General features: G+C 32.6%; 1 protein-coding gene across 4 annotated transcripts in view; it reads left to right on the top strand.

Moving 5' to 3' along the window:
- The window catches only part of Swt1 (Swt1 RNA endoribonuclease), a 151,753-nt gene that overhangs the window by 30,513 nt on the left and 105,409 nt on the right, over positions 1 to 15,831 (top strand). For all 4 annotated transcript variants that reach the window (XR_012757478.1, XM_075373866.1, XM_075373865.1 and 1 more), the window contains 4 exons: positions 6,692 to 6,906; positions 7,871 to 8,057; positions 9,424 to 9,683; positions 15,167 to 15,392. Coding sequence is in view for 3 of the 4 variants with exons in the window: in XM_075373866.1 (XP_075229981.1) it covers positions 6,692 to 6,906; positions 7,871 to 8,057; positions 9,424 to 9,683; positions 15,167 to 15,392 (888 nt within the window). In the remaining variant the exon portion in view is untranslated. The remainder of the gene's footprint in view (positions 1 to 6,691; positions 6,907 to 7,870; positions 8,058 to 9,423; positions 9,684 to 15,166; positions 15,393 to 15,831) is intronic.

Genomic DNA, 15,831 nt, shown 5'->3' with positions numbered 1-15,831 from the left:
AAACCCAAGTCTGTTGTGGATGATTTTGTAGGCAGAACCGTGACTAATTTGCAGACGATGTGCCACTTCATCAGTAGTTACTCATCCGTCTAAGAAAACCATGTCATGTGCACACTCAATGTTTTCCTCATTTGTGGCAGTAAACGGTGTGGCTCCTTTGTTGTTCATAACACTTGTGCGACCATTTTTTAATTTTTCAATCCATTCGTAGACACTCCATTGCGGCAACACACTATTTCCGTACTGTACTGAAAGTCCTCAATGAATTTCAGCCCCTGATACACCTTCTGACCACAAAAAACTGATCACAATATATATATATATATTAAAAATTTGTACTTCCTTTTTACTGGAGTTTGTTTTTAATTGTTTCGCATGAGTGCTTTCATAGCAATGAGCATTTCAATTAAGTACCAATAAAATTAATGAAAAACATTGTCTAAAAAAATTGATAATGATCTCAGTTTTTATTGATTAAAATTGAATTATTCAGCTGTTATATATATATATTTTTTTTTTTTTTTTGCATACCAATGTATAGTTTGTTATAACAGATTTTAACTGTATGTTAAAGTGATAATTTCTTAAGTTTATATTTTATGAACTGCTATAAATATGTATGATTGTTATAAACTCATTCCACAATGGGTCATTAAAAAGTTAATATTTATAAAATATCTTTTCTTGGTTTAACATTTTTGAAGTACCTTTTTTTTTTAAATAAAATCCTTTGGAAATTATATTACCTTGCCTGTGATCTTTTGGAAATTATTACCTTGTCTTGAAGGTGTATCATAAATATAATTTAACTATCATGGTTCCAAAGTGGTAATTGCACTCAAGAAAATATATTAAATATTAAGCACTTAAATGGAGTGAGTTTTATTTTGTGATTTGTTATTTCATCAGTTACTTTTTCTTTAATTTTTAAAAATCTGTAATGATTAAATTATTAATTATAGATATTACATATTTGTAATTATGATTACATATCTGTATCTTTTATCTTACTTTCTCGTATTTATCTGCATTGCGGATTCTAGATTGATTATTACCAGCTTATTCAAAATTTTATTACAAGATAATAGGGAATTGCATTAGTTATTGATGATTAGATAATCATTGAAATTCAATACATAAATGCAGTTATTACTACTTTTATATCAGCAATTATAATTTTAACCTGATTTTAGTGATATTTTACTTATTAGTTAGTTGCTAAATTTTATTATTTTCTTATAGTAATGGAATATGTTCAAGTGTTCTTGTTTAATAGTGTTATTTCTTCAGGTGATAACATTTTGTGCGCTTTATCTTAATTATTTTTTTTAATTTTTATTGATTAATTATTTTTAAATAATTTTAATTTTTTTATTTATTTGTGTGTGTGTGTTTGTGTGTTTACCCTAGTAAACACACACACTAACATTTTGTCATTAAAAAAGAAAAAAAATTAATATAAATATTTAAGTTTTCTTTTTTTGTATATATATTTTCTGTATTTAAAATTATTAAAAGCTGCAGTTTTTGTCAGCAAACCAATGTTATGCAAACGGGTAGACTTTTTCCATTGAAACTTGTTTGAGTTTTTTTTTTTTTTTTTTAAGTGCAATGGAATTGTACATAATCTAATCCCCTACATAAAATTACTATTGATTTATTTTTTATATTGTGGTTATTTAGTGCATGCAGTAACTTTATTGTAATAATTAATGAAATTTATGAACATTGAAAAATGTTATTAAATTCTCAACTAAAATTGTTTTGTTCTCATTTTAGCAGTGGTTAAATGTACATTAAAAAATGGATTTTTTAATTTTTACATACAAATTTTATTTTGTTTGTTTTTAGTCAGGTTTTTCAATCAGTCTCCTTGTTTATTTTACTACGAGTAAATACATTTGGATGATAACAATATTTTAAATGTCTAGTTGAAATAAAAGCAGGCTGAAACTTGAAATTTTAATGTTAAATATATGTGTTTAATGGTTTGAGAAATAAATTATTCGGTCATTGACAAGCCATGTATTAAAGTTTGTTCTTACACTCTTCAGTAAATATAATTTTATTTTTGAAAGCTGTGTGTGTAGCTGGTGGCTTATTTAATAGAATTTAAATACAATATTTATATATTGAAATTATTTAAAAAGTTAATACATACAGGCTGATTCAAAGAAACGGGAAATTTAAAAAATTAAATAATGTTAATGAAAAATTTTTTTTAGAAAATGAATTTTATTTCATGTAATTGTACAAATGTTGCCATTTTAGGATGCATACATTTTAGTTTATTTTGTAAAGATGACATCTTGCAGGTGACCTCCTCTTCTACGTAAACACTCACAAAGTCTCTTGGTTAAATTGTTCATGGTTTGACGTAACATCTCAACTGGAATTTCCGCAATTGCTTCTCGGATCTTTGCCTTCAGTTCTTCCATTGTAGCAGGTCTACTGTGGAATACTTTGCTTTTAAGGTGACCCCACAAAAAGTAATCGCAAGCTGAGAGATCAGGCAATCTGGGAAGCCATCTAATGTCACCATTTTGTGAAATGATACATTGTCCAAACAATCTGCGTACAGCTGCCATCGATATTTGTGCAGTATATGACGTTGCTCCGTCTGGTTGAAACCAGGCTGTGTTAAGAATTGGTGGAAATCTCTATTGTTGTTCCACAACAAAGGTTTCAAGCATGGCTACGTAACGAGCCGAAGTCACTGTAATCGCAAGACCGTTGTCATCCTAAAAAAAAATAAGGGCCTATAACACTGTAAGATGACATAGCACACCACACGGTCACTTTCTGGCTGTGCAACGGACGCTGGTGTAGCTGCGTAGGATTTTCTTGTGCTCAGTATCTGAAATTTTGCTTGTTAACAAATCCACTGAGGTGGAAATGCGCTTCGTCTGACATCCACAGTTCGTGAACAAACTCTTCGTTATCATTTATCTTCTGAAGCATTACGTTACAGAATTGTGCTCGCACAACTGCATCGTTCGGTTTCAGTTCCTGGACGATCTGCAACTTGTATGGATGGTATTGCAAGTCCTTTACTAACATTCTTCGAACACTTGAACTATGCAATTGTAAGATGCTGAGAGACGACTGATTGACCAATGTGGACTTCGTGTGACAGCATCTTGTAAAGCTTGAACATTCTGTGGTGTACGGACAGTTTGCTCACGGCCTGGAGGTTTCTTTTTCATTGCCGAACCAGTTTCCTCAAAATTAGATATCCATGTTTTAATTGCATGCGCTGATGGAACACGGTCGTGCCGTCCCAGATTAAAATGACGGCGAAATTCTCTACGTGCTCCCTCCACATTGTCAATGTTTTTGTAAAATGCTTTAGTAGTAAATGCACGTTACACACCACTCCAAGGATCCATGACAACTAAATGGCAGGTTAGGTTAGAGAGGCTGGCGCCACTTATCAAGTGGTACCAATCGCCCACAGCTACCAACACAACTTTTAAAATTTCCCGTTTCTTTGAATCATCCTGTATATATATTAATATTTTTTATCATATGGGATATATATATATATATATATATATATATATATATATACACACACACACACACACACACACACACACACACACACACACACACACACATACCATATGATAAAAGTTAGTGAAAAAGTAAAAGTAAAAATTACATATAATTTTAATTATCGTCTTACCATATAATTATCAAAAGAATTTCCTATGACTTATGTGTGGTAAGATGATAATTAGAATTGTATATGTCTCGAGTAAAAAAAAAGAAGTATTTGTGCACATGTGCAGGTATTAATAAAGCATGGGAATCCTTAAATAAATTAAGAAAATTAAAATTTAACTAATTTTACCACAAAACAATCTATTCTTCAATATGAGACCACCATTCCTCTAAAGTCTCATATAGGAGGCAACTTGAAGATTTTAAATAGAAAGGATAGGGTTATGAAACATCATTCTTAAGGCCATTGAAAAACAAAGAATTGGATTTAAAATACTTAGACTGTAATAATGCTAACTAAAATTGTAACAATTTAATATTTTTCACAGCTAGTTTTAAAAATGACCTCCAGTACACTCAAAGTAGCACCAAAAATAGATTGTTCTGATACAAGAACATTTACTAAATTTATTATTTATTTTTTTTTGTAGTCTTCATTGTTGAGCAAAGTACTGTAAACAACTTCAGAAACTTGCTGTGAAAAAATTTAAATGGCCCCTGTTGACCTATTTTACACTTATTCAACTTATTTGACACCATTTTGTTCAGAATTAAATTCTCTACTAGTTTTGTTTATAAGTTTTATTTGTTTATTACTCATGCAACAAAGCTATTGTTCATCAAATATAAAAAACAACAATTTTTTTATTGGTTTTCACCCTAGATTTCTCAAAAGTTACTGCAGGTATGGTTCTGGAACCTATTTTATTCGATTTTTCACATCAAAAACCATAAGAAATCACCAATTCTGCTTCTTAATTAATGTCCTAGAAATTTCAGTACGACCTCATTTCACCAGAGTGGCTGAAATCCGAGCAAAATCTTTCATTAGTCATAACTTGCAAACTAAGTATTTTAGGATACATGCTTATATAATTTTTTTCTATTATTTTCATGATTAGATAGGTTATGAAAATCTCAGGAGAATGTTTGTGACACACACACAATCATTTTTCTAAAAAATTAATTTTAATTAATCAACTATGGGTACTTTTTTGCACATTAAAAAAATTTTTGTACACATTAAAAACTTATAAAGAATAATCTAATTATTTATTCAGAAATTAACTTCTGGCTAACACTAATCATGTTAGTCTCTTATGTGTATATGTTTTTGGGCAAGTAATGAATTTTGCAGTGTCAGGGAAATGCCAGTACTTAGACTGGATCCTGTACTTATTTTTGGTTTCCAGGTGGAAGACAGCGATGTTACAACTCATCATGGAGGTTGGTCTTTTGTACCAATTTGGTATCATTTATTTTAACTGTGTGTTAAATAACTGGAGGAAAACATTGAATTTCATAAAATATTTGTACTAAGCATTAAATAAAATTACTGGTTTATTTTAATTTTAATTTGTTTTTTTTTTAATGAATATCTGAGAAATTTATTATATGATGAAATAAATCATATTTTTCCGTGAAATTTTTTAATTCAATATTTATGTTACATTTACAATATAATGAACGTCATCAATAATATTATACAAGGGTAAATCAAATATAAATGAGATTTTTCTTCCTGAGCATCTACGGTTGGTAGGACTGGGCCCGTGTTTCTAGTATGCTTAGGTAGTATGCTAGTAGAGGGGTCATTAGGAGTGAGGAGAGCTGGCCATTCCACACTCTCAACCAATTCATCAGTAACGCTCATGATGTTGGAGCAACAGGTGGCCGCTCCACTGTGCATGCATAATTATAAAATGTCTTGCTCGTGAAGCAAGTGATGGAAAATTTCTGTAAATTGACTGCATAGTTCGAGGACCGAACATTGTCAAGGACTCGTGTGTTTTCCTGGCATAAATAGTTCAAGGAAGGCTGAGAATGAGTGGAAAATCAGGAACATGATCGCCGTTCTTGGACCAGCATTACAGACGAAAACATTAGCGCAGTTCGAGACATTCTTGAAATTGATTGATGGGTGAGAGTTTCTGAAATTACAGAACAGGTTGGAATAAGTTACAGGAGCTGTCAAGCGATCATCACAAAAGACCTACAGTTTTGTAAAGTTTGTGCCAGATGGGTCCCTCGTCTTTTGATCGCAGATCAGAAGCTTGAGACTGAGGTCTGCCAGAGGCTTACAGCAAGGTTTGTGAAAGAAGGTATTTTTGAGTTGGATTGTCACCTGTGATGAAATGTGGACCTACCACTACATTCCCCTGTCAAAAAAAACCAGTATGGAGTGGCGGAGGAAAGGGAAGCAGCCGCAGTGAAAGTTAAGACTCTACTGTCAGCTGGCAAGGTTCTTTCAACTGGTTTTTTCCGACTGGTTAGGCATTTTGCTGCCTAGCCACACAATCAATGCTGCTTACTACTGCAAGCTGTTGAACTAGGTGAGGGCTGCATATCACTGCAAAAGTGAGACCAACCAATTTGAGAGGCCATCCTCCACGACAATGCAAGGCCCCCATATTGCAGCTCTAACGGTCTCAAAACTAGAAGAAATGTACTGGACTTAACTTGATCATCCTCCCCACAGCCCAAATCTATTGCCCTGCGATTTTCGTTTGTTTGGGCTGTTTAAAGAAGCTCTAGGAGGGCAATGATTTGAAGATGACGGCATGGAAGGATTCTTGTGCAATGGGCTTCTGATGCAACCAGCTTCATTCTACGATGCTGCGATAGAAAACCTTCCTACTCGCTGGGAAAAATGCATTTCTAAAGCTGGGAACTATGTAGAAAAATAAAGTAATTTCCTTTTATTTTCCAATAAAATATTTTAAAAAAATTAAATCCTGTTTATATTTGATTTACCCTTGTATTTTAACTTCTTAGTTCATTTGTAGTCTGATCAAATGTAACATTGTTAGCCATTCTTACAGTATGTTTAGTAGCTAACTTTTATTTTGTACTCTGCTTATTGCTAGTTAAGGAAATGTTTACTGTGTTTTTCATTCATGAATGACTTTAACCTCTGTGCTGTAAAAAATTATAAATTAAAATATTTTATTTTTATTTGTTACAGCATTAGCTGCTCTTTCTCCTCTTGCTAGTTATTCTGATGATGATTTAGAAATTTGTACTTCAAAGATAATAGATGATCAACATTATCAGCAAATTAAAACGACCAAAGTTCTACTGCCGGCTTTTCCTTCTCCACCTCAAGCAAAAACTGATAGTTTAGAATATGAAGAAATGGATTGGGAAGTGTCTTTACCTCAGTGTGAAATATTGAGAGATGTAAGTTGTTTTTTGTTAGTCTGTCAGTTTTCTTTATAATATTAAACTTGCATCTTATTTTGTATGGCACACAGTAAATCTTTCTGATATAAACAGTAAATTTTAAATCTTATGATATTCATCATTTACTATTTATATTTTATGTACCACATGAGTTCAAAAAGTAACATTGTAGTATATACTCTTGCACTAGTATAGTATGTAACAATGACTTTTCTTCCTGCAGTTGTTGGAAATGGTTCCCTTGAACATCCAAATACATCTACATGTGTTTCTTCTTGTTCTCAAAAACTCTCACAAGTTCAAAGTTGTTATTCATGAAATCATGAATAGCAGTTTGAATTGCTTGGAGGCTCTTCCATAAACATTACTTTTTGCATAATCCGAGAAGTAAAAATCTTGTGAGCTTAAGTTGGATTTAATCTCCGAAAACCTCTGCCATAACTTTATGAACTATTTGGATATATGCATGGTCATACAGTCTTGTTGGTTAAGCATTATTAATTTTGTTCTTGGTTAACTCTAATTACACAATAATGAGCTAAATTTATTTTTGTAAAGAATATTGGGCTAATTCTTTCCTGGATATTGTATGTTCAGAATGTGCTGGATTTTATGTGGTTTTGAATAGGTACTGAATAACTACTCCATTGAAGGGCCCTTTACTTTGTGTTTTTATGACGATTCGTGATTCATCTCTATTAACCTACCATATGATTCAAGAAATTAATTACCCTTATGAAATGTTGAGGCCGCTTTTGTTAATTCTTTTCTCATTTAAATATGTCCAGTTTGTTTTTTAAGTATGTTATTTTTAATAATAATAATTGATGAAATTGAAACTACTTTTTCATAGAGTTTCATGAGTTTTTCATAGTGTGCCGAATAAAGTTTGATGGTAAAGCTGTTTTAATGTTTGTGTAGAAATTATGTAAGAATTCATTTTTTATTTATTTTTTCCCAGATTGGAGAAGTTCGAAAGGAGTTAGCATCATCTGCTAGTGAAATTGATATGGATATTGTTGAAATGGAGATCTCTGTTGATGAGTGTGCAACTTCAACTTGTGATAATGCATTTTTAGTTGTTGATACTAATGTGTTCATTGGTAATTTGGATTTAATAAAAAAACTTGCTGAATTTACATTACCAGGTAAGTTTTATTAATGTAGATCTGTATATCATGTTTGTAGAATCTGACATAATTTTTTTGAAAGTATTAATCAGTTGTGAATAAGAACTTATTTTAGGACTGAAATTACTCTTCTAATCTTGAGAACTCATCTTGTCTTTAAACTTGTAATTCTCGTCATTTATATTGTTTTACATTAACTTGTGCACTCCTTGCCTAATTTTGAAGAAAGTATGTTCCTTTTTTAAAAGTTCAGTGATATTTCTATATTAATTCCTACTTATATTAATACTGAACTGTATAGTCTTTTTTACAGCTTACCTTTCCTTAATTTGTTATGATTGTTTCTTTTATTCATAATCAATCTTTTATTTTTTCTGTTTTAAAATATTGTCTAAACCATAGATGACATAATTCATATCATTCTCAAATTTCGGTTATTAGAGCAGATAAGTATGGTTTTTTTTTACTGTTTATAGAACAATGTTGGTGGAAAATATGCAAAAAAGCTAATACTGAACATAGTTTCTTAAATTTAAAGAAGTTCCATGAATTGATGTACCACAGTTAGAATTCTATTAGCAAATAACCTTTTTAAGCAATTTTTAAGTTTAAGCAATTTCTTTTCAAGTAAACAAATTACATGAAATTCATAACAATAAACAGGTTTTCAATCCATTATATAAAGATTATATAAAAAAAATCTAATCCATTGATTAGATTTTTTTCTAGTGAACTGTGTTTAGATCAAATATATTTTTACTGAAATGAATAAATTGTTAGTTTATGCGATTTTGTTATCAACCAAGACATATAACCTCAAACACAACTTTTTAATCTTTTATACATTGTTATTAGGAAGCAGTAGTCCAAAGAGAAAACATTTACTCAGTTTCAAACAGAGTAAATGTCAGTAGTGGAAAATTAAATGGAAACATGATATTTTCTATTTCTTGGTATAACATTTAACAAACCAGTAGTGTTGTTAGTTTTAAAATATACTTTCAGATCAAAACAGAATGGATGTATTTATTGTTGAAAGCTTTCAAGATGAGTCTCCTCAACAAGTTACTAAATGGGTTATATTTTTTGAAAAGTTTTGAATTTTTGGGTAACTTATTAAAAAAAAAATCAGTTTTTGGAGGTTATTAAGGTAAGGCCCCTGTACCTCATGAAAAAGGAAGTCGTATATATCCAAACAGGTGTTGTTTATTCAGGCTAAGTTGTGAGTTTAAATTATAGTTGCCTTGTAGTAGGCTTGATTGTCTATGTTAGAATAGTTTTAGTAGGTTAATACCATTAAAAATTTTGAGAATATTTTTACATTTAGTTTTTAATATAGTGATTCTTTGTAATACCATTATTTAATGTTATTTTTTATTATTAGATGGACGTAGTATCATTATTGTTGTTCCTTGGCAAGTTATGCAAGAATTGGATAAACTAAAAACAAAGCCTGGTGTATTAGGTAAAAAGTCAAGGAGTGCAGTTAATTATATTTTTAATTTTTTTGTAAGTAAAAATCCACGACTAGTCGGTCAGTCTGCAAAGCAACATTCTATGAGAGAAAATTATATAATGTGTGAAGTACCTGATGATGCCATAATCTGTTGTTGTTTACAGCTGGCTGCCCAAAGGCAAGAAGTTGTAAGTAAACTATTAAATAATCTGTTCTTTATGATGGTCTATGTAGTTTGATAATTAGCACATTTGTTATTTGTAATTATAGTAGTTTAAATGGTGTGGTATTAAATACTTTAGAAATTGGTAAAGTTCAAGTTTACCAATGCCCATTAGCATAATAGGCATTAAATGCTCAAGAGCAACAAGTTTACATGCCTATTAGGTTGCCTATTATGTAGTGAATTGCTCAGAAATTAACTAATTTCAGCTGCTGTGAAAAATTGGAGTATATGATTTATATAGAATGGGCAACTTAAAAATAGGTTTGTGCCAATTCAAACTGCAATTACTTGATCACCTTTCACACTGTTACTACTAGCGCCACTATTGACTGTGTATGCTTCAATGTTGTCAACTGTTAATGCTTCAGTGCAGTATAGTTTAATTTTTTAAAATGCCTTATTTGATGAAGGGAAGGGTTGCTATAAGTGGAAGCTTATTTGGATTATGGGTCCTTACAAGAAACGTGTCAAATACTTTTTGAATGCCAGTATATCCCAGCAACAAGTAGCATAAATAATTTAATTAAAAATGTACCTAATGAGGTTGAGGTTGTTGCTAGATGCAAAACGAAGTAGACAACTGTCCATTTATATGTAAGTTATCCTGACAAAGGGCTAAAATATACATCTTGCTGTAAAGATTCTTCCATGATTTAAATTTGAATTGCTGAAAGAAAAAAGTATAGAAAAATATTCCTTAAAAAAATGAGTGAAATTATGTTATTCAATTTATAGTTAATATTTGATTCTTTTATTTTATTTTTTAATTTGTGTTAATCATTTTGTCTATATTTTTCATAGGGTAAACCCTACAATAACCTACAATAATTAATTAAACCTACAATAATTAATTGTAGGTGCCATGTGCCTTGAACCTCATGGTAGTGGGATTCTCTTCCTTACAGACCTACCACTAAACCCCCTCCCCCTCTGCAACATGTGGGATAAGCCCACCTTACACAGGATCCCATGTATGTGTCTTGTCTCCATCCACCCCATTGCTGGCCTCATGCCTCAAACTCATGGGATTATGCTTTTTTTTCATATATAACTTCTATCTTGGGGCCAAGGGACCTGTTCCATGGGGGGCTCAGAGGGAAAATTATTCATCTCTGGACTTCTGCCAGCTTTGTTTTGATGATCTTAACCAACATTGTGGTTAATTATTTATGTGTGAATGCATGCACACATGTACAGTTTTTTTATGACAATGTCTTAAGATATTTCATCTATGTGACTAGTATTTATCAAACAAAACTGAGAAGGAGATGAGCTTTAAAAATGTCTTCTGCATATATAAGGAGGCAAAGTGTATACACACATTTTACTTAGGGATGTTTTGTACTTTCTAATCTGAATAATTAAACAGCCATAGTATAAAAATAATATAGTTAATTTATATAATTTAACAATTTGTGTGTGGGTATGTGCACCCAAGATATATTTTTAATGTTTTTGTAATTTTTAAAAAAGAATTTCTGATTTGGGTGTTTTTGTAAGAGTTTTAGGATAGATGTTTTTATAAGAAAATTCTTCATATAATGCCAGTCAGTTAATTCTATCAATCGATGTATCAGCATGCAATTAATCTTGTAAGATGTTTTGTTTTCATTTGAAAACTTACATAAAAACCACTCTTCTACATAAGTTGTCAAATGAGTTATGACATTTGTAATAACTGTGAATGAGTTTTTGTATCCTTTCTCAAAAAATTCTGCCATTTGGTTTTTCAGTTGCATTTTAGAACCCTGTGAGCACAAATTTATGGCAAACTAACTTTTCATCATGACCATGCAAAAGGCTACATAAATTTTTCAGCAACTGAAATGAAAGTTTTGTAATAGTGCTGATTAATTCAAATATTTTCATCAACTTTCGCTACTGGATGGTCAGTCAGAACAGGAAGTTCAACATGCAACTTGAATGAGGAAGGTTGTGTTCGTGTAGACTCTGATAATTTGTTTTTCAAATTACATTATTCAATTGCTACTGTATAGTTTGTTTATTAATTAGTGCTAACTGTGGTTAGATTTTATTAGTTTTTTATTCAGAGTTTTTGTTATATTATTTAGGTTAGCTTGGTGGTGGGTGGTTTGACTTCTTTAAAGCCACTCTCCTGGGGGTGTAATTATGGTTTCTTCTGTTGTTGTTGTTTGTATTATTTTTTGGTCTGTTTGGTTTCTGACATTTATTTTTAATTTTATCATAATTAATTTTTGTTTTAGTGGTTGTTGTCATTAGCAACCATCTTGTTAGGTATAAGTGGCTTGCTATTGGCCAGTTATGTTGAGATGTTGAAAGAGAAAAGGCAAGGCCAGTCTGTGTCTGATGAACTGCCAGGTTTCTCAGTTTGGAAGAGATTCTATTGTGGCTTTGAAAGCACGTCTGCTGTTGTTTACAGAAGGGAAAAGATGTGTCTTCATTTGACAGTTTTCAAATAAACATCATGTTGTCTATGTGGATGTTCAGAACTTGCATCTGTATGTTGCAAGTTCATACTTTCGGTATAGAGACCCTGCTGATTGTCACCTTGAGATCTGGGATAAACTTTTATGATCCAGTCCAATTCTTATTGGTGTGGATGCGAATGCTAAGTCATTCATATTCATTGATTGTGGCATAGTGATTTCACTGTTGATGGTAGTGAATTAATAGAGTGCTTTTTAGTTCAATATGATATAAAGGTATTTAATGTACCTGGTCGATTGATTGTTTATGAGATTGTTGGTAGTTCGAGTGAACGTTACATCGGTAACGCCCAGTTCAATGGGGTCACTTGCTGTACAGGCATGCGGACGGGAGCAAATTTGTTGGACTTCCTTTCGGGCAGACTTTGAGTTTTGGATGGGGGTCTGGAGTCTTTGGATTTGGAGGACCAGGCAGAGAGTTTGTCAGCAGCTTTCATCGATGCCGCTGAGTGCTCGATTCCTCACAGTTCAGGTCAAGAAAGGCTTGCCCTATGGTAGTGTAGGGAGTTTTCAGCTTTGAATCAGGCTGTCTGGCGCTTCAAGGAGAGCGTCTCAGCATGAGGGTGATCCTGAGCAGCGGACAGTCCTTGCAGCTGAATATAGGGATTGCTGCAGGTCTCAGTATTTTTTTAAGGTTCATACGGCAAAGAAGCCTGGTGTTCCTTTGTGCATGAGCAAGAGAACAAGGATCCCTGGGGAGTTGTGTATATGGTTTTGGGACATAAACTAGGAAAGATGTTCTATCTACTCTCTTGACCCTGCGCGGTGTAATTTCAGATAAATTGAAATTTTACACAGTAGTCTTGACGATATACTGCCTGATGATGATGAATTTGGAGAGACCGCATACCATCTGCGGGTATGGTGTGAGGTTGCTCATTTTCATGGGGGTGCATTATCCTTGGAGATTTCTGAGGCTGAGGTGTATCAAGGTATCTGTAATTTAGGTAGGGGCAAGCTTTGATGGTATAAGAGTGGGGAGCTCCTTGTTCACTCGGTTAGAATGAGTATGAGAATTATCACATGCATTTTCAATAAATTATTGTTTGGCAAATGCTTGGTTTGTTGAAAGAAGGGAATTATAAAATTATTGTTTAAAGGTGGCAACAAGGATCCCACTGTTAGTTTGTTGTATAGGCCCTTGACGCTACTACCAGTTATTATTGGTAAGGTTTTTGAAAAAGTTCTGTACCTTTGTATAAATGGGAGGTTAACCTCTTGTGGCTTATTGATGGAGAATCAGTATGGGTTGGAAAAGGCCCTGAGGATGCCATACTCTGTGTGATGAGTGTGGTAACAACTAGTGAGATAAAATATGACCTGGGAATCTTCCTGGTCATTTCTGGTTTAATAATCCGTGGTGGCCCTCGGCCATTTATCAACTGCAAAGAAGAGAATGCACTGTGAGTGAATTGCAGATCATGCAAAGTTACTTCAGTGATCGAGATGTGCTGCTCTGCGAGGGCAGCCATGAGGTAGGCAAGATGTTGTCCAAGGGTTGTCCCCAGGGCAGCATGTTGGGTCATTTGTTGTGAGTGGTGGAGTTTCTTCTGCAGCTGAGGTTGCCCAGCGGGTGTCGCATAGTGGCTTATGCTGACAATGGGCTCCTGCTGGCCAAAGGATTCTCACAGAGGCAAGCCTTAGTGGCTCAAAGAGTCACTCAGGCTTACAAGATACTCAAACTGTGGGGTTTTCAACATGATGATGTTCAGCCTGAACAAGACCACGAAGATGCTTCTTAAGGCTATTTGGAGTCTGTGTTTCGATGGCAAGCCAGTGAATAAAGTATGTTCAAAAGTACCTTGGGGTGTTTCTAGATGAGAAAATGCAGTTTAAGAAGCACCTTCAATGCATCATGCAGAAGGTCTGTAGTGCCTTTTTGGTATTCGACATGTGATCAACCCTCATTGGGGTCTTAACTTTAAGACTATGAATATCCTGTGTAAGGGTATCTGCTAAGCAGCTAAGCAATTATGCTATAAGCAGTGCCAGTTTGGGTGAATAGACAAAAATTCAAAATTTATTAGTTGTAAGTTTTGGTTTTTATTTTTAAATTTTATAGTTTTTTTAATGTTATTCAGCTGTTTGTTTACTTTTTTAGTTTTTTTTTATCATGAAGTTTTGTTATCTGTTATTCCTTTTTCTCTTTTATTTATTTTACTCTGGGCGCTGATAACGTGCAAGCGTTTTTCACCCCACTCAAAAAAAAAAAGGAGGGTGTTTTACCCTATGGGGTCAGGATGTCATCAGAACACCACATGTTTCATCATGAACATTTGAATGGCCATTTTTAAATATCATACAAATCACCTCGCTGACTTTCATTCATTACATTTATTCCTGCAATTAAGTTTCCAATAAAGCTGTGGTTTGTATTTTTTGCCAAAAGAAATCTTATAACTGATCTCGCTTCGGAACTGATGGGATTTTTTTACTGTGACGTACATTTCTAAACACTTGTAAAAAACAAGACGCATCCCAGTTCTTCACATAGTGCACCGACCACATTGAGTAGCAATAATCACTAAGACCGGGGCTGCTGCTCCTACTGCTTCGTAAAAATCAGTGAAACATAAGTTATTTTCTGGATAACTCTAGTACACATAATATGATGCTACTAGATTTTTTTAAACTTATGGTGTGATTCCTTTTTCTGTGGTAACTTCATCAAAAGTGAATAATTTTTTAACGAGAAACCTTGTATGTATAGTAACATTAGGACGTCATTTCTGCCACGGAAAAGAATATGATTGTTTACTAGGAATTTTAATTCTGATCTCTGCTGAGTAATTTTGTTTCTAATGTTAAATTTACATGTCTTGTGTAGAAAAAAGAATCTATTTTATGAAATAGTATACCGCATAGTTTTGTTGTGTCTAATGGGATGTGTGATTTTGGATATATAGTGTAGACATTTCAGTGGCAAGTCTTAGGATTTTGCTCACTAATGTATTTTATATATTATACATTTTTTCAGGCTTTGTGCAGTAATGATAAGAATCTTGTGTCAAAGGCCAGTGCTAATGGTATTTCAGCACTTACTGTTGAACTTCTGTGTAATCAGCTCGGTTTAACTACTGGTAACACTTCAATAAATAAGTCAGATGTTTACAAAGAAACTGTATCTTCTAACATTCCCTGTGGTACAGTAAATAATTCATCAGATGTTTATAAAGAAAGTGTATCTTCTAACATTCACTGTGGTAAGAAATCAATAATATTACTTGTTCTTAGTTGAACTAATCTTGGTACACTACATATTTACTGTGTAATTTGGATGTGATTTGAAAAACTAGAAAATAATTTTAAATGAAGATATAACTTATAGTCCATTAAAAAAAATTACTAAGTAGCTAAAAGAGATGGTAAATGAGAGCATTTGATGCCCTTGCACTTGAGACATCTTTAGTAATTATTTAAAAGTGCTCATTGGACTAAAAAATTAAATTTTAATTTTAAGAAGTAATATAAAAGAAAAAACTGATAACATTAGGTTATTGTTCTAATTGCTCCTGAAAGACAGTTATTGAAAAGCCTACATTTTTTGCTTGCTTCATTTAGGTGCACTTAGTACATATTCAAATATGTGTCAACTAACACCTTTAAAATTCTTTTACTTTGTATTGATTTTAATATTTTTAA

The sequence above is a fragment of the Lycorma delicatula genome, chromosome 8 (genome assembly GCF_047948215.1).
Source record: "Lycorma delicatula isolate Av1 chromosome 8, ASM4794821v1, whole genome shotgun sequence".
In the NCBI taxonomy this organism is placed as follows: domain Eukaryota; kingdom Metazoa; phylum Arthropoda; class Insecta; order Hemiptera; family Fulgoridae; genus Lycorma; species Lycorma delicatula.
The sequence above is the reverse complement of the archived record's forward strand: the minus strand, read 5'-3'. Positions and strand labels throughout refer to the sequence as shown.